Source organism: Microchirus variegatus (genome assembly GCF_963457635.1).
Source record: "Microchirus variegatus genome assembly, chromosome: 22".
Lineage (NCBI taxonomy): Eukaryota > Metazoa > Chordata > Actinopteri > Pleuronectiformes > Soleidae > Microchirus > Microchirus variegatus.
This window is the reverse complement of record NC_139823.1, coordinates 9685566-9710305: the sequence shown is the minus strand read 5'-3', so window position 1 is coordinate 9710305 and position 24740 is coordinate 9685566. Positions and strand designations below refer to the sequence as shown.

General features: G+C 40.2%; 3 protein-coding genes across 4 annotated transcripts in view; 2 read left to right on the top strand and 1 right to left on the bottom strand.

The window, feature by feature from the left end:
• Positions 1–918, top strand: part of map2 (microtubule-associated protein 2) — a gene marked incomplete at both ends in the record, with an annotated part of 28816 nt that extends 27898 nt beyond the window's left edge. The window contains 1 exon segment of the mRNA XM_083908469.1: positions 697–918. Within this exon segment, the coding sequence (XP_083764595.1) occupies positions 697–918 (222 nt within the window).
• A 1721-nt stretch (positions 919–2639) lies between these two features.
• myl1 (myosin, light chain 1, alkali; skeletal, fast) lies at positions 2640–7305 on the bottom strand. The gene is made up of 6 exons (XM_083908864.1): positions 7072–7305; positions 6309–6336; positions 4571–4714; positions 3638–3811; positions 3470–3547; positions 2640–3170 (listed from the first exon to the last, which is right to left on the bottom strand). The coding sequence occupies exons 1-6, from the start codon at positions 7207–7209 to the stop codon at positions 3142–3144; spliced, it is 591 nt and encodes a 196-aa protein (XP_083764990.1). The 5' UTR covers positions 7210–7305; the 3' UTR covers positions 2640–3141.
• Positions 7306–15811: 8506 nt separating this feature from the next.
• Positions 15812–24740, top strand: part of cps1 (carbamoyl-phosphate synthase 1, mitochondrial) — a 38159-nt gene continuing 29230 nt past the window's right edge. For both annotated transcript variants that reach the window (XM_083908929.1, XM_083908930.1), the window contains exons 1-15: positions 15812–16029; positions 16936–17045; positions 17732–17876; positions 18645–18734; positions 18833–18889; positions 18983–19075; positions 19184–19273; positions 19945–20073; positions 20353–20459; positions 20675–20816; positions 21061–21138; positions 23122–23220; positions 23448–23543; positions 24098–24287; positions 24446–24603. In XM_083908929.1, the coding sequence (XP_083765055.1) occupies positions 15907–16029; positions 16936–17045; positions 17732–17876; positions 18645–18734; positions 18833–18889; positions 18983–19075; positions 19184–19273; positions 19945–20073; positions 20353–20459; positions 20675–20816; positions 21061–21138; positions 23122–23220; positions 23448–23543; positions 24098–24287; positions 24446–24603 (1707 nt within the window). In that variant the 5' untranslated portion in view covers positions 15812–15906. The remainder of the gene's footprint in view (positions 16030–16935; positions 17046–17731; positions 17877–18644; positions 18735–18832; positions 18890–18982; positions 19076–19183; positions 19274–19944; positions 20074–20352; positions 20460–20674; positions 20817–21060; positions 21139–23121; positions 23221–23447; positions 23544–24097; positions 24288–24445; positions 24604–24740) is intronic.

The following is a 24740-nucleotide window of genomic DNA, read 5'->3' as shown; positions in this document are numbered from 1 at the left end:
CAATCACGACAATCAATATATATATATATTTAAATTAGACCCTACCTATTTCAGATACAGTCCTCTACCAAACAGTTGAGACGTCTGTTCATAATAAAAGTACAACATTCAGAGAAGTCACATTAAGTGCAATTTCTTGATCAATAAATTAAAGTAATCATTTTAGCAACACTAAGTCCCCCCCCCCTAATTTTACCAACATTAGCTTTCTTCTCTACCTTAACCATAAAATGACAAGTCAACCGTTTGGTAGAGCATGCTTTGAAAAAAATATTTGACCATTATAAGACTTATTTTTGTTGAATTAAGATACATAATTATGTACAACAGGATAATATGTCAACAAAATAGTCTTGCCTTCGAAAGTCCCGCCGATATACGTCATCAGAGGACGAGTGAATTTCCGTTGTGTCACGTGCTGTTTGAAGGAATGCTGTAAAAGCTGTAAACTGCTCACAGACGCAATGGTAGAGATGGCTCATTCAGGTTGAGTTCAGCTTGATGCATTTTTTCAATGAGATAATAGTGACTTAAAGTGTGGTTGACCGAATATTTGAGTAGTACCTTAAAGGGGTAACTCTTTGCTCTTGCTTGAAGTGACTGAAAAATATGTATTAAATGTATTTAAATTGGATCCAAAATATTCAAATACTGCATTTCTTCATTTCCATCCATCAAACCATCCGCATTTATCAGATCGAGAGCCACAGGCTGGCATTGCGAGAACAAGCGAAGGCCCGAGCGGACCAGGGCGCTGACGCCACCGTCCAGTCGCCAGGATTGTCTGGATCAGTGTCTCCCCAACGCCAGCGTGACAGTCACCTATCCTCCTCCGGCAGTCTCAACATGACGGATTCGCCGCAGTTAGCGACCTTGGCTGAGGATGTCACTGCGGCTCTGGCCAAGCAGGGTTTGTGAACAGTGGCTCTGCTCTTTGTCGTCTGACTCCAGACACATCCTCACGCTCATCCACTTCAAAAAAAAAAAAAAAAAACTTTTCTGCCCACTCCTGCCACCCTGAGGCCACTCTCAGCTCAGCCACAGCCTCTGAACACGTTCCACTTCAAGAACCACGTCTCGACTCTTAAGTAGAGACTTGAATTAGGAGCTATTGTATGTATGGTCCTCTTGATTTCGTTGTCTATTTTGAAGCCGACTATGTGTTATTTCTGATTCCTTTTCTTGGCCTCTCTCTCTCTCTCTCTCTCTCTCTCTCTCTCTTTGGATGATGTTGCATAGAATAGTTCAGATCGATCACTGGCCACAGATTAGAATGAGGACCAGAGACCATGCAGCACGTGTTGTTCTTGCTCAGTAAACGTGCATGGACGCCAAATCCCCCCTAACAAACCAAGCATCCTTACTGCAAGTCATTCTTACCATCCAATATATAATATATTTAACGAATATATATATTGAAACGTGTATAAAAAAAAAACAAAAAAACAAAAACAGGTCCTTTGCCATCTAAATGTCCTCAAAACATTTTAAAAAGAAGTGACACTATGGCTATGAAATATTCCTGTAAAATTGCATTATTGCAAAAACTAAGTCTATGTTATGACAAGCATGTATTGATTAAGACATTACGAGAGGCTATTTTGTAACTAAACAACAATTTTAGTAAGTTATTTCCGCACTTATTGGATAAAACTCAAACAAAGTTCATGTTTTGTAGTTATTAGTTGTTGGTGACGGTGTCGGACAGCTGATTCGGTGTCGCTAAGGATTGCAGTCCTGTTGTCGAAAGAGCCATCACCCACTTGTACCTGCTCAGTAGTTTCATTATAGAATCCTGTTTATACATTAGAACAATATTTAACGCAGGAGTTTGTGCCACACGACCGCTGTCCTGAAAGGAAAACGGCGAAGAACGGAAACGATGTTATTGTCCTTGCAGCTGCAGATAATCAGCTTACGCGAATGAACGGTGCGGGGAACACGCTACAGTTTGGAACCTGAGATTTAGCAGAAGAGCAGCTACTTAAAAAATCTCTGCGTGAGAGTATGTGCGCGCGTGCGTGTGTGTGTGTGTGGATGCACATGCTGTTTTACCACAGATGCTGCCATAATGTGGGTGTTTTGTTGCAATATGTTGAAGAAGAAAGTGTTTTTTTTCCGGTTTTTTTTCTTCTTGGGGAGGGATTAAAAAGACACTACGAAGAAAAATAATAAAAACAGAGGAAACGTATTAAACTTCTGTTGCACCTGTTGTTAGGAAAAAAAAAGTGTTTGGGTGATCTAGTTTCTTTTTCAGACGCCATCTGTGGTATATCTTGCCTCCAGCCTAATTACTGCCCCTCACCTTGCGACTGTTTGTTTGCTTCTGTGTTTTTTCTGCATTCCCCATCTCCATGTGACCCCCTCCCTGCCTCCTGCGCCACCATACAGCAACTGTTAATGTATTTAAAAGGTCAAGTAGATGTACGCAGTTTTTCTCTTGTTGATATGACAACAATTACAATAAATAATGCCAATAAAAAGGACAAAAAAGTGATGCTGGCGTACCACTTTTTTTTTCAGATGGCAGATTCTGGAAGATTGAAAGGAAAGCACTACTAACATGCTCATTTTCAGAAACAAAATAAATCCTTCATGGCTTGCATCAAATAAAAATCAGGCACAAATCAGAGGTAAAATCGGAGTTTGTGAACATTTTATTGTGAAATGGCAGAGGATACAATAAGTTAAGACTCGGGGTGGGTCGGTGAGAAGTGGATTCATTTTGATGGCCAGTCCTGGGCCAAATCAAGTCACCTTATAACTGGCAAGATAGAGAGCCGGCCGGACAGTAATGTGACACGAGAGGATCATCATTATCCGACCTTCCCCTCCATCACTGTTCCACTGTGAAAACCAGTGACGATTTAAAAAAAAAAAAAAAAAAAAAGGAAACAGGAGGACCAAGGTGAAGATGATGATGGGATGGCTTCCCTAATGGCAGGAGGTGGAGGATGAGAGGGAGGGGAAAAAAACAGCACCAGTTGGAAAAAAAAATTTGGAACAAAACAAAAATACTTCAGGAAATGACATCTCATAGTCCTTTGTTCCCCTGCTTCCTCAGATGGTACCGGAAACAGTGAATGGATGTCGCGACACCATGGGGTCTGCACTTATACGATGATCCAGTGGCAGGGGTCCTTAAACTGACATGATGTGCTTGACAAAGGCTGCGGATGAAGACAAAAGGAGAGGAATGAGTAAATAATAATAGAATTGGTCGTTTATTCACTTAAAAATATCAATGTGAGGTGAAAACTGTTAATTCACTTTGTGGGTTAAGTGGTATTTATAGGGACACTGCAGAGTTTTAGTAGTGTATGCATATATAGATGGAGTCAAATAATGGGTCATATAACTATACTGTACATTTGTGATTTAAGATATTAAAAACTTTAATGTGGAATATAATTAACTATAATATTAGCGTGTAGTAAAGACTGTCATGACGGTGTAATTTGTGGCTCACCCTCGTAGTTGACACAGCCGTTCTCGTCCTCCTGTCCTGCCATGAGAGCGTCAATCTCTTGCTCATTCATCTTCTCTCCTGTAGGAGGAGACAGAGGACCACCACTGTTAATAACACACAGTGACACACACACACTGAGGAACACTTAAGGGTTGTAGAAGAACTCACCCAGTGTTGACAGGACAATACGCAGCTCAGCGCCCATCACTGTGCCGTTGCCCTCCTTGTCGAACACACGCAGACCCTCAACGTAGTCCTCGTACCCTGCCTTGTTTGGGCTGTTGACGACGGTCTGGATCATGGGCAGGAAAGCCTCGAACTCTACTCTCTTGTTTGCCATGTCTGCACGAGGTGGAGACGCAAAACAAACAATGTCACACTCATCCAGACGTGGACAGTCCGACGCAGGCAATGAAACAACAGGCACCACATGGACAAAGTCGATGGCCCTGGTCCCAATGTCACCCGAAACCCTTAAGCCCTGAAGCCTCACAGATTTTTATGATGGCACCTGTTAAGTTTCTGACTGGGACAACACATTTAATAGCATAGTCTTACCTTCGTCTTAATAAATTCTGTTTTTAATGACATGTTTTCCTTTTTTTTTCTTCATTGCTTTCAGGTGGATATTTAGCTCCTCGCCCACACACTGAACTGTGGGTAATTTCCTCAAGCAAAGTCTGCAAAGATGCCAATTTATGGAAAGTAGCCATAAAGTCGTGCTTAAAATTGCTACAGCCTCTAACACCTTCCTCGGGTTCTGATGGCTGTGGATAACGCATGGTGAGAAATCTGTTGCATGTTTTAGGTGGATTTTTTTGCACACTTAACCGACGACTACAGCCATAATGCTGCATAAACACAGCAGGGATGCAGTTTCTGCTGGATTTTTAACCTGTTATTGTTGAAAGGTGGAGATTCAAATATTCAAAGCACAGTGTTGATTTCAAAGAAACAGAAATCCGCTGATCTGACTGAACATGACAACTTCCAGCCACAAATTAGCCCTCTGTACAATTCACCAGGTCATAACAATACAAAAAAATCAGAATAACATAATTTATCAAGACAAGGACTTCTACTAGCTTTAAGTTTCCTCACCATCAGCGGAGGGGTTTCCCAGCATCTTGGTGACCTCCTTGTTTGTGGGGTTCTGTCCCAGAGCGCGCATAATGTCGGCGATCTGGTTGTAAGCCACCTTGTTGTCACCCACTCTGTCGAACAGGCCGAAGGCCTCTCTGTAGTCTGGAGCACAAGAGAAGAGCAAACATCAGCTGTTGTTCTTGTGTGTTTAAGTGGTTTGTGTTCATCAAGGTGTTTATGTTCGATAACCAAACTGTACATTGTGTTGTGAAGCCTTTATCTTGTACATTGTAAGGTGATTTTTTTGTATTCATTTGTATAGGAACAATTAATTTCAGGTGATTTTTTTATTATTTTATGTGAGAAATTATTAATTATATCCCAAAATCTGATTTTATATATATATATATATATATATATATATATATATATATATATGACACTGTATTGAACAGTGAATCAGTTTGGACGTTATATTAGTTAGTGAAAATGAATACACGTGTTTGTGATGTTGGTTAGTTAGTTTTACATTAACACCTTTAAGGTTCTACTCAACCATTTGGTCGACCACACTTTCACAAGTCACTATATCTCATTGAAAAAATGCATCAAGCCGAACTCAATAACACTAAATTAATGTGACTTGTTCTTAATGTTGTACTTTATGAATTAGGCAAACCAGGTTTATTATGGACAGACATCTCAACCTTATGGTAAAATAAAATATAATAAAATAATAAAAAATGCAAAGAATTTATTTTTCCTTTGCTTTTTTCTTGGTGTGTACCTTAAAGGGTAAACAAAAGGCTATTGTTTCCTCCTATATAAAAACTGCACCAAGTAAGGTTGTGGTTGTAGGTCTGCCAGCAGGTGGAGGCAGCTCCTCTTCAAACAAGGGCAAGATGTCCCTATAGGCTGTGGTATTATGGAGTGAATAGACTGAGCTCCTGCCAAGCTGCCTTCAACCTTCGTACTATTTCTATCTCATCTCTCTCTCTCTCTCTCTTTTAGGACCACCTTGGAATTGATAAACATAGCTGAGAATATGAGCCCCCTCCTTTTAAAGGCAGGGCCCTCTGTGGCTGAGCAGTTGAAGCAGGGGTGGGGGGGGTGGGAATGCTGACTGCAGTGTAACGTGTAGCTCTGCCCACGATGGGATGGAGCCCAGTCCAGGTTAGAATGGACCAGGTGTTTCTCCACATCAAACGCCGCATCTGCCATTTTCGCTGTTTATCCGTACTATCCTCCTGCGATCCCTGAAATGAGCTGCTGCTGAATATCTTTGGCAGCTGTGTGAGGAAATGTAGCCTCTTGGCATGTGGTTCAACATCACTGATCTTGTGACAGAGTTTCATGTTGCCAGGGGGCTGCCAGTACACAACCTGCAAGTTCATATTAGGACCCGGGGATTTGTTGATTTCATGAGTGAGGCTCTGCCCTGCTGTCATCCGTGACAATTTATCTCAGTTTTTTCTTAAATCAAGTGTCTTTTACTTGCTCTGGTAGAAAGTAATCATCGGTGCAATCAGCTGCTTCTTGTTTCCAGGTAGTGTGTGGTTGCAGGTGTTCAGCCCACACACTCAACAACAGCTGGCAACCACTTAGTGTGTGTTTTCAGTTTTCAGCCTTTCTTTTTTTTTAAATTATTATTATTGCATAAAAAAAGTTTGTTTTAAATTGTCAGGATGTTAGAGTAGATTATTGGCTTTACATTGTCAGTTACAGATTTCATGAGATGAAAATCCGGTTTACTTACCATCAAGTTGGTCTGGGGTGAACTCAATCTACAAGCCAACACAAAGCAGACATGTTGGTGTTCAACATACAGATACAGGAGGTTTGACATGGCATCTTCTCAACAACACAATCCCCCCCCCCCCACATCCCCATGGAAAAAGCCCGGCACAAACAGGCATTTACCACTTAATCTGGACTAAAGAATCAGGGTCTGAACCTGGATTAAACTCGTCTCTTTGCCAAAATTAGCTTCACCTGCTGGGGCCCTGATCTAAAGAGGTCCATCTTTAGCTACATTAACATGTCCACATTTGGCGTCACCCTGCCCTTGGCATCACACATTCGTCACCACTCCGTGCCAATCCAAGGGCGATGGGGGGCGTGGCCTGAGACACAGTGAGCTATCCATGGTTCTAGTCCACAATTCTGCTGCTGGTGATCCCTCAACTCTGCAGCTGCTTACCAGCTGCACATCCCCTCACTTGTGTCCCATGCAAGATAATGTAGAGTCAAACACACCCTTCATTATAAACAACACTTTGGTCTCATCTTCCATCAAAATCATCTGTACATGTGTCTGCCCTGCGCATAATCTGACTCCCACTATCAAAGTAGTAATCAGAGTTCTGTTATTCTTACATAATCCTTCTCTCAAATGTACAGGGTAAACAATAAAGAAAGAAAGAAGTGAAATCCCAGTTCTTCTTACGCAGCAACCAATCCCCTCTCCATCCATCCATCAATCCCTCCCCACTACAGAGCATCTTTCACGGTCATTGTACCTTGACGGCGGACAGGTTGACAGCGGGAGCTGCGGCAGGAGCAGGCGCTGGTTCGGGCGCCGGTGCGGGTGCAGGTGCCGCTGCCGCTGCGGGTTCGGCCTTCTTGGCGGGAGCCTTAGGGTCCTTCTTGGGTGCCATTTCGTTCAATTGAAGACGGAGACAATTCCCGGTTCGGGTGACAACACAAGGGGTGTAGCACAGAGTGGAGGGGACTCAAAGCAAGACATCCCTGTTTGGGCGTATATATATGGGGCTATTTTTCCTCCTGACCCCCGTCAACACTGTCCCCGTGTAAGGATTGGACAACTGATGGGAGGGGTGGGAATAAGTGTGTGGTTCTGACTCTAAACATGGAGTATAGGGCTGCGCACCACAACGTGTTTATTTATGCCATTTATCTATAAGCACGAAGGAAAACACTGGGAAGAGTGTGAAAGGTTATCCGACCCAGCGGTCATGTGATTTCCTCTGGATCACAGTGTCCAACTTTTACGCACAGCGTTGCGCTCCATTACGCACGAACGTTAACTCATTCCCGTCTATTTGAGGGGGTCCTTAAGAACGTGGACAGTTTGATTAATGGCTAAACAACACCAATCTGCAGCCATAGTGTGGAGGAATATTATTTACCCCCCCAAAAAAGGGTAAATAATACACATTTTGCTAAAGATTACCGTTAAATCTTTTTAATGTCCGTTTCTGTTTTTTTTTTTTTTTTTTTAATTAATTGTGATATTGCATTATTGGATGAGTGATGAGGATCCACTTTTCCTTCCACAACTACATCGAATAATAATATAAAATTGAAGTGAACATGACACTCAAGATAAGTAGTTGCATTAACACTTACTTCTTCTGGTAAACATGTCAGGTAATGGGACCAGTTAATGGTCAGAAATAAGATACAGGAAATGAATAGGGGGGTTTCTCAGAAGAAGTCTGTGGTCACAAGCCCTGAGCAGATCTGTAATGAGTCTGATGATTGCTCAACCAAAACTGTTTGCGCTCACCTTTTTAGTCAAATTACTTTTTAATCTATTCTTGTCCTTCAAGCAAGATATTCATGAATCAAAACTCATAAATAAACAGTGTTTTTCATTACAAATATGAAATGGTTGGAGGTTATGCTGGGATTTCAGCATAACATTATCATGATTAGACACTTTTTTCCCCCCTTTTTAAAATAAACTGGTGTAAGCAAATCTCTAACTGTGATCCTGCTGAAATTAGTCAAGCATCACACTGTATGCATTAAACTGAAGAGGCCAGAGCTTCCAAAAGATGCATCGGTCAACAATGCCGAAATATCAAATGATGTACATGTATGATGTAGGATGTCTCCGTCATAAAAACACCTTCACTTGATTATTTCATTCACCACAACCTTCCTCAAAGCTTCAGTGGAGGCCTGAAACCAGCTAGAATACAAATACAAGTAGATGAAAACAAAAAACATAGTCAAGTGAAAACAGATCAAATTAGAAGTTGCCAAAGAACCTTAAGACACTGCAGGCTGGGGGAACTGGTGGTCTATTAATGAATCCTTGTTTATTTCTAGTCTCTGACAATGTGGCCCAGCACCTGTGGTCATTTTAGGGCTCTTTGTCGGTGAGCATTCCCCATTGCTCTTGTGGTCCGGACGTGACGTAAAAGCACAGTGCTGGAGGTCTGCAGCGGAGCTTTCACCTGCTGATGCCAATAACCCAGACGAGGCTAAGGGTGCAAATTCTGTCTTCTTAATTCTTGTCTATATCTGTCTCCCAGTGCCAACGGTTGCGTCCCATACCCCCACCTCCGCCATGACAGAGCCTGGTGGTAACGGAACTGCAGGCATTCTTCCAGTGTGCAGGCCCTTCCCATCCCCCAATGACTTGCTTTAACTGACCCCCCGTGTCCATGAGGGCAAGCCAGAGAAAGCCTTAGTCCCTCAGCTGTCATCTGGGCTCACTCCACTGCACCTTCTCAGAGACCGACTTCCCCTCCATCTACAGATAGAAACACCGCTCCAGTCCTTGCAGCTGTGCTGCAGTCCAGTCTGGGTTCTCATTATAGAATCTTGGGTTTTAATGGTAGAACCATGGCTAAATTAAGATCTCAGGTAATATACTGCAGACATTAAGGGTCACTTTGTTGTGTTTATTCATCCAGTGCAACTTATAAAACACTGGAATAATAGAAAATAGGGGCCCATTTAAAATAGTTGTTACGCATGGTTAATGTTTCTACATTCAAGAGTCTTTTATTGTCATTTTGCAGATTTTGCAGAGACTCCCGGCTTAAAGGCACACAGTGTAGCCTGCTGCCACCGAGTCAGTTCCAAGTATCACATTAAAAATAAACAATTGTCTTCTTCTGACTAAACACGTAACCCTTCACTTATTCATCAGTCTCCACCTCATTTGGGAAAGCAATACTAAGATGTAAGGTCAAGAGAGAGGGGTCGGGGCTTCAACTGTGCAATAAAGGGAGTGGCATAGTAGTGACACTCACCAACTCAGATTAAATTTCAACAATCATCCCTGGTGACCACCAACTCTTATTCTAGTCCACACAAGTGGTGCTGTAGGTGACGATAGTCACTAAAGTTACATCATCTGGGAAAATGATAATGTTAGTACATCATTTTGTGCCCAACCATCTCGTTGATGTCATGCTATTTCCGAAGTTACAAGAACATCACCAGAGCATGGGAGGATGGGAAAATGCTATCAGCAGTAACAGAAGGAAGAAAAGAGCCCAAACTCAACATAGGACTGAATGATTTGAATAAAATATCTAAATTAAAATGTGACATTGTGATTTGATTTGCGATGGACTCCATCTTAATCCATCTTCAGTTCAATATTTACTGAGTTATAGATTCAAAACGAGATCAAGATCAAACCTCATGAGATACCATCAGAAATATTAACTATACTTCACTTTAGCACATCAATGGAAACTCATAAAGACTGTTTCTATTGATTTGAAAATTGTTTGAATCAATGTTCAACCAGTCACTGTTCGGCACCATGGATGTCTGTTCCAAATTGAACGGCGATCTTTTTAATAGTTATTTCAGTGAGAACCAAGCTGACCGATGCTCAGAAAGAGTTGGAGACACTTTACATTTATGGTGCAAAGGGGTTTGAGTCTTTCCCTTAATTGTCTGAGCTCAAACAATACTGATCTATAATTACCCTAGTTAGACTGTGAATGACAGCTGTCAGAGCTAATGATATTTTTTGTGCTTGACCCGTGAACATTCTTTGGCAGTCAGGTCCTCCAGTTGGCCAACATGTGCAAGAAAAATCCTGTTTTATTCTTATTCTAATTCTATGTATCAATAGTTTATAGCATTTTCTTTCTCTTTGCAAAGGTTTTAAGGTTAAATCATTGGTTAGCATTAGGGACTGTGGATGTTTAGGCATTACCAAACAGTAGTGATGAAGGTGGAGTCTTAAATTCAACAGAACAAACGAGTGTGCATGAGCACTTTGAGTTGATATTCATTCATCTTCTACTGCTTCATCCTCCAGGGTTGCGTTGCTGCCAATCCCAGCTCACATACTGTAAGGTGGAAGGCCGGGTAGACCCTGAACAGGTCGCCAGTCCATCACAATGCCACAGAGAACCCATCAAACAACCATCCACACTCACACCTACAGGTAATTTAAAGTGTTCAATTTGCCTAATCCCCAAATCTGCATGTTTTTGGACTGTGGGAGGAAACCGGAGAACCTGGAGAATTAGTTAATATTGCAGAGGGTTAATAAAATTAAACAGAAGGCAGAGTTAAACTTCTGAACATGGATGCTAGAGCAGCGTGACAAGAAGGGTTATATAGGGATATTGTTTTGCATGCTGGTATGCTTGAATCTATATTCTCTGTGTCTCCGCCTCACTGTCTTGCTTTGTCCTTGGGGGTGGGGGGTGAAAGCAGGGCATATATTACCTTCCAGTTTTGTTTCAGGACAGGGGCTATAACTGTTTCCTCCCTGGAACGACGGCGTGATCTGAAGCACCGATGCCTACGTGTCACTTTGCATTTCTCAGATTCACCGCCGTCCACTTCGCGGCGTTTTTCTCTCTCCGCGCGGACTCGAACTCTTACGTAACGGTGGAAACGGAACGCGTTTTCTGAGCAATTAAGTTTCTGCGAAAAGCGAAATGTCAGAGGCAGTGACCTCAAGACGCAGCACCTGTCCTACCTTTGGAGACCTTCTGCGCTGAGAAGGGTTAATGAAATGTGAGGAACCTGAGCTTAAAGAAAAAAAAAAAAGAAAGTATGTGATGAGTGCAGTGTGGTGTAAGATTCCAAAGATGGCACAGGCCTCCCGCTCAGTGGTATTTCGCCTCAGTGGAGGTACAATGTCAGGAGAGTGGGGCCGCAGTGCACTGGCAGAACTTTCTTTGCAATATAACTCACAGCAGAGGTCACACAGTCAGCCATCTGTGATGACTAGAGAGTAGATTGTGGACTCTGGGTCTGTCCACCACTTTACCAACCTCCTACAACCCCTCTTTTTTTTTCCACCGCAGAGTGCTTCCTTCACTGCCCGCCAACCATGCCAAAAGGAATGAGGCTGTAACTGAGCCTGGTGGGACAGATGGAAACTATTTATAGTCTCTGCAGAGAGGTGTGAAGTTTCTTGGGATTTCTAAGAGCGGGGGCCATGGCTCCTTAAGGGGGCTGATGCAGCCTCTGTGGCCCGCATACTCTCTTTACCTCCCATGCCCTGTTAAAAGGCCTTCTCTGGCTACACAGGGATTAGATGAGGGCAGGCTGAACAAAGATAGTCGCTGCCCTTTTTATTGGGGGAACTGCATCACTAGAGAGGAAGGGAAACCCGATATGGGGCCAAAAGGAACGGAATCGCTTCTGTCTTTTTCTTCGTCCAGATGATGACTTGATCTTCCTTAAACACTGTGGAGGCTTACATTGCGGTCACATTTCAAGACAGTCACTGTCATCACCCAAAACAAAACAAAACAAAAATGGTAACACAGAGGGAGGCTGCTCTTTGGATTTGACAGCACATGTTGCCGCAGTCAATAATTCAATAGATGAGAGCAAAGTATGGTTCTAAAGATGGTGGTCATGGTGCTTATTGATCCATTTTGTTTAACATCCAGAGGTTAATTGTATTAATACACAATTTTATATTACATTTTTTTTTTTTCAAAAAATCAATTTTTGACATCAATTACATCAAATTTTAGAACTAGACTTAGACTCTGTGGAGCCAGCCAACACAATCAAATGGTATGTTATTTCTGTACAACTAATATAGTTAAAATGTGCATTTACAGGAAAAAACATGATGGAAAAACAGGCCACTTTGGTTGGAAGTATAGGCGTCTGAACTTCTGATGCTTTAATACAAGTGGATCATTTCTCATCTTGAGCGGTTAAGGTCACAAAACGCTGAGAGGCAAAATGCAGTTTTGTTCTTCTAAGATATGGCTAATAAATTATTGGATTTATGAGATATTTAAACCTAATTCACGTTATCATAGCGGCATTTAATCCTATGCTTTGTAAATGTCCCTGCCACCAAAAAATGCTACACAAATAAACACGTCCTTCCTTAGAATTATAAATACTATCAGTCTCTAATGTCTAGTTTCTAATGTCAGTGTCCTCAAACTGCTAAATCATTCTGAACAGCCATCATAGATCATTAAAATGAACTAACTACTATTTCAACTGTCTCATCTCAGGACCAAGACTGCGCTCTGAACCCTGGCAAAGAGAATGGCGAGGCTGTCCGCCCGTCTATTTACGTCCTCCGTTAAGCTTCACCATCTGAAACGTACACTTGAAACTGCAGACAATGTGGGGTCCCTCCGCCGAGGACAGACACTGGAGCTCATTAGACTGCTCCCCGAGCCAATCAGTGCAGGTATTTCGAAGGCAGCTCATCACGGCCCCTACCAATGATAAAGGGCCACGCCGTGCATTGCACCGACTTCTCGTGTTGCCCAAAATCATCATCCAGCAATTTTCCATTGTATGTGATTCTGTCATTGCTCACAACAAGAAGCCAGGGCGTAACGATCTTTAAATACATGCCCCCAGCAGAAAAAAAGGAAAGAATGCATTATATTTCTAACAGACAGCAAGGTGATATTATGTGAAATGAAAGCTTCATTCACATGATTAGAATATGAGGAGCAATATTACAGTTTTAAATATCTAGATATGTCTGCAGATACAGGAGAGAACAGTGAGCGTATTTATTTATCTATTTTTAAAAAAGACCTTACATTATAAGACAGACACAACAGATAATGGTCACATCACATCTGTATTTGTTTTCTCATCATTTTATTGCAGGAAATAAGACTTTGGCGGTGACAGTGTAAGAACATTATTACCCTTAGTGTTAAATGGCTCTCTACATTTTTACTCTCTGTATATGACACTTTTTTTATGAGGCTTAGAAATATTCCATGTGAAAATCTATACCTAAAATGAGTTGCTATGAGACTGTACATGGATGGAAACAAACTCCAAAATCCAAAATTGGCAAGAGTTGAGGTGGCAAGAGTTAGAATATCGCCAAATATAGCCAAAGTGACACAAATGAACCTAAATATGCTACATAAATGACAGGAAAATTAGGCAAAATTGTTATGTCCAGGGTACTTCATATTTTGTTCTCATGCAAATCTATATTAAAAATGCACAAATAGAATAAAACACAATATTCTATTTACCTTTAAGAGCCAAAAGTGTCAGATAATGCACTTAACAAATTTAATCTCAAAGTTGATTTTGTTTTCGATTAAAAACTGCAAATATGGGACTTTTAACTTGAATTTCTCAGAAACTGTAGAGTAAAAAAATGTCTGTGATTTACGGCAAACTAGTCGTCATAATGTCCTAAAAAAAGATAAAGTCAGTCTTGTCTAGGATGTATGGAAACATTTGTTTTTATTACATCTCAAAGTTGATCTTCTTTTCCACTTAAAACGTGTGAATTTAGGACTTTTAATTTGAAATTTCTCTAAAACTGTAGAGTAAAAAGTTTCATTTACAGTATGTCTGGAACACAACCATGTCAGTCTTGTCCAAAATCTTTGTTTTTGTTATATCTCAAACTTCATTTATTTTATTTTTTTTAATTAAAAAGTGCAAATATGGGACTTTAAAAAGTAATAGAGTAAAATCTTCGTCATCAGAATGACGTGAAAATAAACTGCGAGCTGATTAGTGTTGCAGTCGTTACAATGACAAATACATGTTTAAAGTAAAGTGCTCAGCACTGCTCATTGTAAGGGTCAAACCAGTTGCTAAACCATTAAGACATCTTCTGCATGCTGACAGCTAAATGATATGAGGCCTTTCAGAGAGAGAGAGAGGGAAAGAAAGAGCTGAAATCCTTCTAAATGTCTTGAGCAGAAACTTACCACGGGGTGTCAGCAGTGCTCCACACATCAACAACAGGAGCTGGAGTTAAATTTAGACAAGAGGCACATGATCTCTAAGCAGCACCTGCAACATGTCTGAGGAAGCAGGAGTTTTAGTCAAATGCACAGGGAGCTTTAGCGCCCAAATGCTGCAGAAGTAAATAAACTTGGCTGTAACATAGTGCGGGCCATACGTGGATTTAAATGTGTGGTGCGTCAGTGACATTCTGTGGGCTACATCCACAGACTTTTTTTTTAATGCTGGATATGTGCACGTAAAATATCACAGCTTTTATGGGTGACCGAGTTCGTCTTGTGAAGTTTCGGTCGGCATTTACTGATCTGCAAAAGTCCCATTACTCACACCCACTTTGTTCAGACTGCTGAACCCAGCACAGTGGCGGTCAGGCAGCCTTCTCAACACAGGAGCAGTCTTGCAGTGATCAGCAAATACATAGGCCACTCTAATCCCTCCACCATGAAGCCTGCACATGGTCAGTTTGCCTTTTTTTTTTTTTTCCCTCCTGCAGGCAACTGACCTCAAAGAAAAGGTTGTGAAGAGAAAGCAAAACGCACAGCATTTTTTATACGCAGATGCTGTCATTCCAAGTCGAAAAAGCATTTGTACTTTAGTTTCCTTTCAATGCCCTAAAACTGAACGTGTACGTTTAATCAATATTTGCTCTTGTGTAGGCATTTTTTAAAAAGCTGATGCTGTAGCACTTTTATGGAGTGTTGAAAGAGGATAAAGTAAAATAATGTGATTTTTTTTCTGGGGGGAGGGCTGATTGATGTTTAGTGCCTTTTTAAATAATAACATACACAAACCACCAACTAAATCTTTATTTTTTTTAAACTATCATTCTACTACTAAATGAAAAATACTGGGCAAAATCAAGTAGGAAGCCCGTTTCTGCCACTTGAAAAATAAAAATGTATAATCGTAATAATAATAAAAGTAAGTATTTTTTTTCTCAGAATTCTGATTTTACTGTGATATATTTTTATTTTTAAGTGCTAAAATGCTGAGAACTGTGTACAGAGTAGAACAAAAAAGTAATAATTTTAACCTTTTGCTGCAGCACAGACTATTGGCTCAGCAGAATACTTTATTGTCGACACGTTGAATCTTCTGTTTCCAAAGTTTAAACAGACGTGAATCTCCGTTTCATCATTCTCATAGGCGTTTTCCAGGCGACCAATCGCAACGCTGTGCGCGTGCTGTGTTGAGAAAAACAACGGCCCGGCGGCCAATCACATTCCACGTGTGAAATCTCACAGTCAAAACGCGTGAAGACACGAGGAGGGGGGTAGTTTAGTTTGCAACCTATCCATTCATGTGCTTTTTAAGTTACCCAAACTTTACTCGTAGTTACCGGCGTTGAAAGGAAGAGTGCATGTTTCGGCATACTTTGTAATTATCGGCTACTTTGGGCTAACATGGCGAACATTCTGTTAGCTTACAGCGTTGTTAAATCCCTCAGACTAGGATGTGTTGTTGGCAGACGAGTGGGAAACACGTCGACCTGGCTGAGGCAAACTACCAAACTTTTTAGTGTGAGGGTAAGAATAATGTGGAAAAGTACTCTTTTCACTTGTTGAAGTTTAACATTTCCACGTTTACATGTGATGCAATTGATAGCTGACACGCAACAGTGAGCCTCTTACCGTTACACCGAACCCTGTAGAAAAATATGCAACTTTTACGATGCTTTACTTCTTTATTGGCTATACAACATATTTTAAAAGTAATTACTGTCTTTTATAAACGCAATTTGAAGCTGTTAATCAATTCGGCATGTGTTACGTTTGATAAAGATTTATCATTTGGCCACAAATTTAACGTAAGCTGTGTGGTATCATGTGGGGTGAAAGCGCTCTTGCATCAGAAACCGAATCATGGCCAGAACTGTGTTGGGCTGTGATCCTCAATTTAGAAAAGGGAAGGATTGAAATATTTTGTTTGTGCAATTCGGTTGTCCACAGTGAAGTAGCAGCCTTTTAGTGATGGTGAGCTATCGTGCACGTATGTAAATATTAAATAACAGGTGGAGTGTTGCATGATGATGCACCCATATTGCACACAATTTTTTCACATCACTTGAAACGATTTAAAATCAGAGGTCAAAGTAAGAGTTAGATAATTATCTTTATGGTACTAACTCATTTTGATTTTTTTTCCAGCCAATTTCAGTGGTATCTTTAAATCTGGTAATTCTACTGACCACCGCTCATGTGATGGCCAGCAGCTGGAGGTCATACTGGGTCACCACGCCGCCTTTATATTCAGATGTTGAACACGCTCACAACCAGACAGTGCAGAAGAACAGATTTGTGTGTCTCAGCATTCACAGTGGCCTGTATTTCAGCAAGAAGTGGCCCGCTGCTTTAATAGTCGACAAAACATTATTTCAACATTTTTTCTGAGATTATGCCCAGCATCTGTTTGTATGCTTTTTTACCTACCAGGCCCAGACGGCCCACCTGGTCCTGGAGGATGGAACCAGAATGGAAGGATTTACCTTTGGGCACAATACATCAGTAGCTGGGGAACTCGTCTTCAACACTGGCCTGGTGGGGTAAGGATGAGAAATGCTAATGCTGATGATCAAAAACACTGAGGATGAGACATAATAGTGCACCTGAACATGTGCAAATCAGATACCAGGAAAAGAGAAAAGAAACCAGAGACTAAACTGTAAATACAGAAGGAAGGAGTACTGAAATATTCTTCTTGAATTGTCACGCCTGTGTCGTGGAACAAGGATGATGGGAATTCAATTTCAAAAATTCATTAAATCAAATCCAACTGTACAAGGTGGCATACATTGTGGATTATACTGTAGAGCATCCTTGTTCTCTTCACCAAAAAAACCCAACCAACTATAGTCATAGGACTGGACATCTATCATCAAAATGGGTCAAGGTCACAAGTGATATGACTCTCCCCCAAATGACCCAAAGACGTCCAAATTCTTAAGTATCTTGGACCTTCGAGATGTTTTTTTTTTAATACAGACTGCCATTCTTTGATATCAGGCAGTCAAATGATAGTCCATTATTCATTGCAGTAGTTTCCATAGCAGTAGATGGAAGTGGAGATTCTTTCCTTGTGTTTTTCCACGCTTTCTTTCTTGTACATGTTTTAAAAAGCAGCATATTACAATGCTTCAAGCGAAACATAGTTAAGTAAAATTAAAATTCCAGATTTTCCTCATCAAATAATATGGGTATACTTTTTTTGCTACCATCATGGTTTTTGTAGGTATCCTGAGGCCCTGACTGATCCCAGCTACAGAGGTCAGATCCTGACCCTGACCTACCCAATCGTAGGGAACTATGGAGTCCCCAACACTCAGGAGCTGGATGAGCTGGGCCTGATGAAACATGTGGAGTCAGAACGCATCCAGGTGTGGTTTAGATGTTTCAGGTTTTGTGGACATGAAGGTCCTTTTGTTCTTAAAAAATGCATGATGCATTTTGACACTTTTTTTCTGAAATAATTTAGAATATTTGTTTTTAATTTCCCATTTATTTATAATGTCAAGTTTTGTCATTCCTCTGATGCTTCACATCGCTTAATTAAATAAACTGAGAAGTTCAGCAGAACCGTTTATTCATGTCATTTAGTGCAAGTTTCTCTCTCAAGTATAAGCCTCACAGTTTGTTCCTCCTGTTTATTCTCTTCACACTGTGTCAGAGCCATATCAAGAGTATTAACTTCATAAGCCAACTGAACATCGTACATCACATGTAAAGCTTTAATGATGACTTTTATTGTAAAGTAACCACAGGAAATCTAGTGTGTTTGTCACTCTTTTCAGCACATGTCATATACAATAAGCTTATGGGTTTATTGTCAGCAAAGCTGATAATCTGAGGATGAAGTTGTCCGCTTAGGGAATGTAGTATTATATTACATTGGTCTTTGGGTGTTACAAATCAAGAACCGAAATCCTTAACATTACAAATGCAAACAACTGGCAAATAATTCATTAGTAGTAAGAAATAGTCATTAATTAGTGTTGTTGAATGTAGATCGAATGAGAACTCTCTGTGTTAAGTGTCCTATCATGGCTGATCAGTTAATTGATTCTCTTTGCAATTAGCAAATGAAAAAGCTGCTGCAGATGCTTTTAATCCAATATGTTTTTTATTTTTGATGTTGGTGCGGAAAGGTATCTGGTCTCCTGGTTCAATCCTACAGCCATGAATTCAGCCACTGGAACTCTGTCAAGTCTCTGGGTCAGTGGCTCCACGAAGAGAAGGTTAGAATTCAAGTTACAAATTATTCTGGTAACATTAGAGTAGTAAATGACACTCTGCTGTTGGCGATTTTCCAAATTTTCCTTTTCCTTTTCCAAAGGTTCCTGCACTGTTTGGGATAGACACAAGAATGCTGACGAAGATCATCCGAGACAAGGTAGTATACATTCTTATAAATGTAATTGTATACATCCTTTTATAAATGGATGCTTTGACCCCCCACTGTCGTTAACTTCCCTTTTGGTTTCAGGGCACAGTTTTGGGGAAGATTGAATTCGATGGTCAACCTGTTGAGATATTTGACCCCAACCAGAAAAACATGGTAGCAGAGGTCTCAACCAAGGTAACGGCTGCTACCTATTATGTGTAATTATTATTGTCACTATTAAATCAGGTAACTCGGGGTACACGGTGCAAAAATTTTGATTTCCTACTGTGCTGTTGAGCGCAGGAAACAAAAGTCTTTGGAAAAGGGAACCCAATCAAAGTGGTGGCCGTCGATTGTGGCATAAAGCACAACATAATTCGCCTGCTGGTTAAGGTAAGAATGAAAAGATTTATTCGTGTTTATTGCACCCTCATCATCATCAGATTACTTACTCATAAATTGTATTTTTATGGTTGACCGTCTTAAACCAAATGGAACAAATCATTGACACTAAAGCAACATGGTTTCTGCATCTTGACCTAGAATACATTATATATTATATAAATGATCATTCTGTGTCAATTGACTGTAACAGAAACTAGGTTTCTCATGTTTTTTATGCTCGAGTTAACAGTTTGATATTATTTATATTCAATTGTATTGGTTGTTTAAAAAAAGCAGCCACCGTTTTACTGACGTCTGTTTTTTTAATCTATTTTTTAATTGTATATCACACTTTATTTTTTGTGTTTTATTATTGTAACATTTCAATTTGTCCAATAATTGGTAATATTAGCAATGATTAACAGTGAGAATGGCTTTTGGCTTCATTGCTCAAATAAAATGCATTTTCTTTGAATTTTTTGCTATGAGGATAGCGACAACATAATTCTGTAATAAATTTACATATAAGTATTGTTATTGTCTGAGAACATCTGTGAACTCTGGCTTCTGTTCATAATAAATACAGAATGTTTGTTGAAGCTACAGAAATTATATGCAAGTATTAGTTTGAGTGACTCGTCATCGCTATGATCCTCATAAATCAATGTCTGTGCATGCAGAGGGGTGCAGAGGTCCACCTTGTGCCATGGGACCAAGACTTGCTCAGTCTAGATTACCATGGCCTGTTCATCTCCAATGGACCCGGAGACCCAGCTTTGGCCGGGACACTCATCGAAAATGTCCGCAAGGTAGGAATAGTCCAAGTATTACCTGTATTTTTCTGTACTGTATCGGGTTGCTGCTCTTTCATAAGTCTGTATTTTAACTTAATCGTAAATACATTTAACAGTCTTTTTTATTTATTTATTTACTGAAGGTAAAACTACAGGAACTTGATAACATTAGTTTGAATTTTACCTACAGTGCTGTTAAAGCAAAAGAAGGAAAACACTACTTTCAGATTCTTTGTTTATTCTGATCTGCCATCCTGACAAATTAATTATTTTATATAATTTTGTCTTGTGAAGGTGCTGGAAAGTGATCGTCCCCAGCCTGTGTTTGGAATCTGTATGGGAAACCAAATTACTGCTCTGGCTGCAGGAGCCCAGTCATATAAACTACCTATGGGCAACAGGTACAGTTGTGTCACTTATATATTAGTTCAGCACAATTAGGGAACACAATAAGTCTAAATATTTTAGCCAATTGGGACATGAACACTGTTGTTGTTTTGTATTTTGTTTGCTGGCATGTTGCAATCTTACCTGTTCTCGGGGCTTTTGAGATGATGTTTCCCATTAACAAATGATAAACACGGTGTTGTTTGTGCATGTGTGCGTGGTTGTCCAGAGGCCAGAACCAGCCAGTTGTGAATGTGATGACGGGCCAAGCCTTCATTACATCGCAGAACCACGGCTACGGCATAGACAGCGAGTCCCTGCCCCCGGGATGGAGCCCACTGTTCGTTAACGCCAATGATGGAACTAATGAGGTTGGGTTCAGTCTGTCTGAATGTTTTCGAAGGCATAGCATTTTACTATTTTTGTTATAAAGGTAAATAAAAAAAAAATAAATAAAAAAAAACTCTCTCAAAGTAAGTTAAAGCACAAAGACGCCATATGTTGTCAAAAAATCATAATAGAAAGACTTTCATCCGAGAGATGTTCATAAATTAAAATCATGGAATGTAATATATTGTTGGCTTTCTTTTAGTATCAATTTTGCATATTTTCCAGGGCATCATGCACACCACGAGGCCTGTTTTCACGGCTCAGTTCCACCCAGAGGCTAAGGGCGGTCCCACAGACACAGAGGTAATTAAAAACTTTGATAGCGATGCATTAAGTATCTGAATACTATAAATAAGTTAAGGTATGTTCACAGGATGCAGCTCAAGTTTCAGTTGAAGTCTTCCATTTAACAAGTCCTCTGTTGAGTGACTGGAAGGCAGGAGAAGCATCCATCCAACCATCCATCCATCATGGTCTTTGAAACGGGGGAAGCTCATTACAGGCTCAGTTATTTATGCATAAATTCTGCAAAGGAATAATTAGAACAAGGAAACATGATCATTTTGTAAAACTGAAATGCGATAATAGTGTTTGTATATGTACAAAAACAAGGGCTGTGTCACAGAGCAAATAGCACACAATGACCAGCTCTTCGTCTATGGACTTCCCTCCCAAAATCCACACAGGACTGAAGCAGAAAAAGGCTCCGCTGTCCTCTATGTTTCGGCAACACTGTCAATCAAACACTGGCTCCGCCTTTCAGACAGTTCCTGCAATCATCATGCAGAAGCCTGGTTTTCGCACACCCGCTCACTGCTCCATTTACTCAAAGAGAAGCTGAGCTTCCCTGGAAGCGATGTTTTTCCCAAATTTGTCTAATCACCGTCAATCTCACAGCAGTGAAAATAACCTATTCTGTGCCCATCCCATAGAGAACAAGTAGTAAGTTTAATGCGGAGGCTGCTACGGGAATACAAAACTCCATGATAAATGGCTGATTCTGAACAAGTGACACGTTCTAATTGCGTTTTACCGCACCTTTATTATTGAAATATAAACAGTACACATTTGATGACATTTTAGAGGAAACTGAGATTCCCTTGCTGTCTTAGAGCAATCACAACTGATCCATTCATCCAAACATATCCGCTTGTGCGTCTTGTCTGACTGCACTGGGGCTCAGATGGAGGACTGCTAATAGTGTCTGTCCTTTTTCCCCTGAAATGAAGCATTGGTTTTCCTGTGCTGCAGTTTCTGTCTTGGGCTGCCATGTGGAAGACAAGGTTCAAGTTCTGGTCAAAGTATGTTGTAACCCCTGTCGTGTTAAGGTGGAATAATAAGACCTGTCACAGCAGCACAACATACAGTTGACAGCTCAGCTGGAGATTTCTTTACTTCCACCTTGGTTTGACTCCAGGAGATGTCACAAAAAATGTGCACGGTGCTCGTGACAAATAATTTACCGACAGGGATGTGCAGTGTTTTTCTTTAAAACAGCAATATTAGTCATTGAGGAAATTATAATATTTTTACTCTCTTCATAACATGACAAATTAGGCAGATTAGGACGTGTTTTAATAAAATGTCATAGTTAATTTCAGTGATCATAAAAGCATGTATAACTAATAAAGCAGGTATGTACCAGTGACAGCAGACACAGTTACCACAGCCGTCTCATTTCACTGCAGTCACTGTTTATGGAACATAACTGATGCCAGAATCAGAATACTTTATTAATCCCCTGCGGGGGGGAAATTGGGTACATTACATTTGCTCCTTCAGAATAAAATTAAATCTCATTAAAGAAATAAGGAAAAAGAAAATACGATACTATGGATAGTGACAGTTGGCATATAGAATTAGTCAATTTCCACAGTTGTTCACAGTGTTTGACACTCTGAGGGATGAATTAAACATTTTGATTAAAGCATTGTTTATGAATTTACAACTCTCATGTCCACTTACAGCAAATCTGTTGTCACGAACACTTTTTGGCTCAGAAACCAGTATTGTAAAAGAATAACACATTGTTTTATGTATTTAATTATTTTTTTGGAGTATTACAGTATTAGATAAGTTGTCAATGTTTTCCTTTGTGTGCGTTTTTTATAGATATAAAAAGCACTGATCCAAAAGCTTCATAGAAGCACATCAGAAGCAACATATGCAAAAATATTTCACATTTCAGGCAGAGCTTGGTTTTTCGATCAACAGGCACTTCAGTATAATAATCAAAATGATAGTGGTACTGTAAGACTAAACACTCAAAGTACTTTTTCCTTACAGTTTCTCTTCGATACCTTCATGTCCTTGATCAAGAAAGGAAAAGATGCCACCCTGATGTCAGTCATGCCAAAGAAACCTCACATTCCTCCAAGAACTCAGGTACAGAATGTGACTCGATTAGATCAGATGCTTTTTGGGGTTTTTGGGTTTTACAGCAGGGGATCACTGCTGTGTTCCACAGGAACATTCAGGACTTTAAGATGTTGTAAGATATTATTGTAACATTAATAAAATGTTACAATATATTGTATGAGTTTTGCACCAGGCTCACAAGATGAGCACAGAAAAAGTCTTTGAATGTCATCATGTGCTTTGTGTTGATGCAGGTGTCAAAGGTGTTGGTGCTGGGTTCTGGTGGTCTGTCCATCGGTCAGGCTGGAGAGTTTGACTACTCTGGATCTCAGGCCATCAAAGCTATGAAGGTAAGAGAGGACAGCAACCAGATTTTGGCTATTTTTTCTTGTCTTCTCATCAGTCTCAGATTTTCTTCTGAATTATGATAAAATGTGTTGGAGGATATCGACAGGCTGGTTCACCGTGTGTAAACCTGCAGATGCAAATGGCTAATTATTTGTGACTGTTTTTTAAGACTGATATAACCCCCCCCCAAAAAAAAGTGTTTTGGTGTTAATGTAACTAGACACGTTTTCCATCATACATTTTTATTTGCTCTACTAATGGATAATTCTGTCCTAATATTTTGCAGAGAGGAGACCAAGCTGAATTTTCCAAAAACCTTTGAAAATTATTTAATGCATAAAAAGTTTTAAAAGCTTGTGTGCACTATGTTATACATTCAAGATCTTGAAATTAATAAATAACCCTTTTTACCATGTCTTATCTGCTATAAGTAAGTCTTTTATAAGATTTGTTGAAAAATGAATGCCAATGTGACACAAAACGGATAAAAACATGAATGTTGTCACAGTTAAAACTCACATTTACAGTAAAGATTAATGTTGTGGACATGTTGTAGGAGGAGAATCTGAAGACGGTGCTCATGAACCCAAACATAGCTTCTGTTCAGACGAACGAGGTGGGCACCAAGCAGGCCGATTCCGTCTATTTCCTGCCTGTCACACCACAGTTTGTGACTGAAGTGATCAAGACTGAGCGTCCAGATGGCATCCTGCTCTCCATGGGTGGACAGACTGCACTCAACTGTGGCAAGGAAGCACTTTTTTGTTTAGATATGTAGAATTTCTGTTTTGTGGTTGAAGGGAATGGGATTCAAAATGTATGTAGTGTATGCAACTTTCAGGGACGGTCAGTTTCTTATTCAGTAGTATTTATGACTTATTTATGGCTTTTGTGTTGTGTTTAGGAGTTGAATTATTTCAGCGTGGCATCCTGGAGAAGTATGGGGTGAAAGTCCTTGGAACTCCGGTGGAGTCCATCATGGCCACAGAGGACAGACAGCTTTTTGCAGACAAACTGATGGAAATCAATGAAAAGATTGCTCCCAGTGTTGCTGTTGACTCTGTAAGGATACATCATCAGTCACAAACCACGCCCCCAACCAAAGAACATGAATACTTAAATCATTGATTACTATATCATGTATTAAAATGTTATTTCCTCTATTTTTGTTGTTGTTGATGGAAGTAATATTTTTGTAC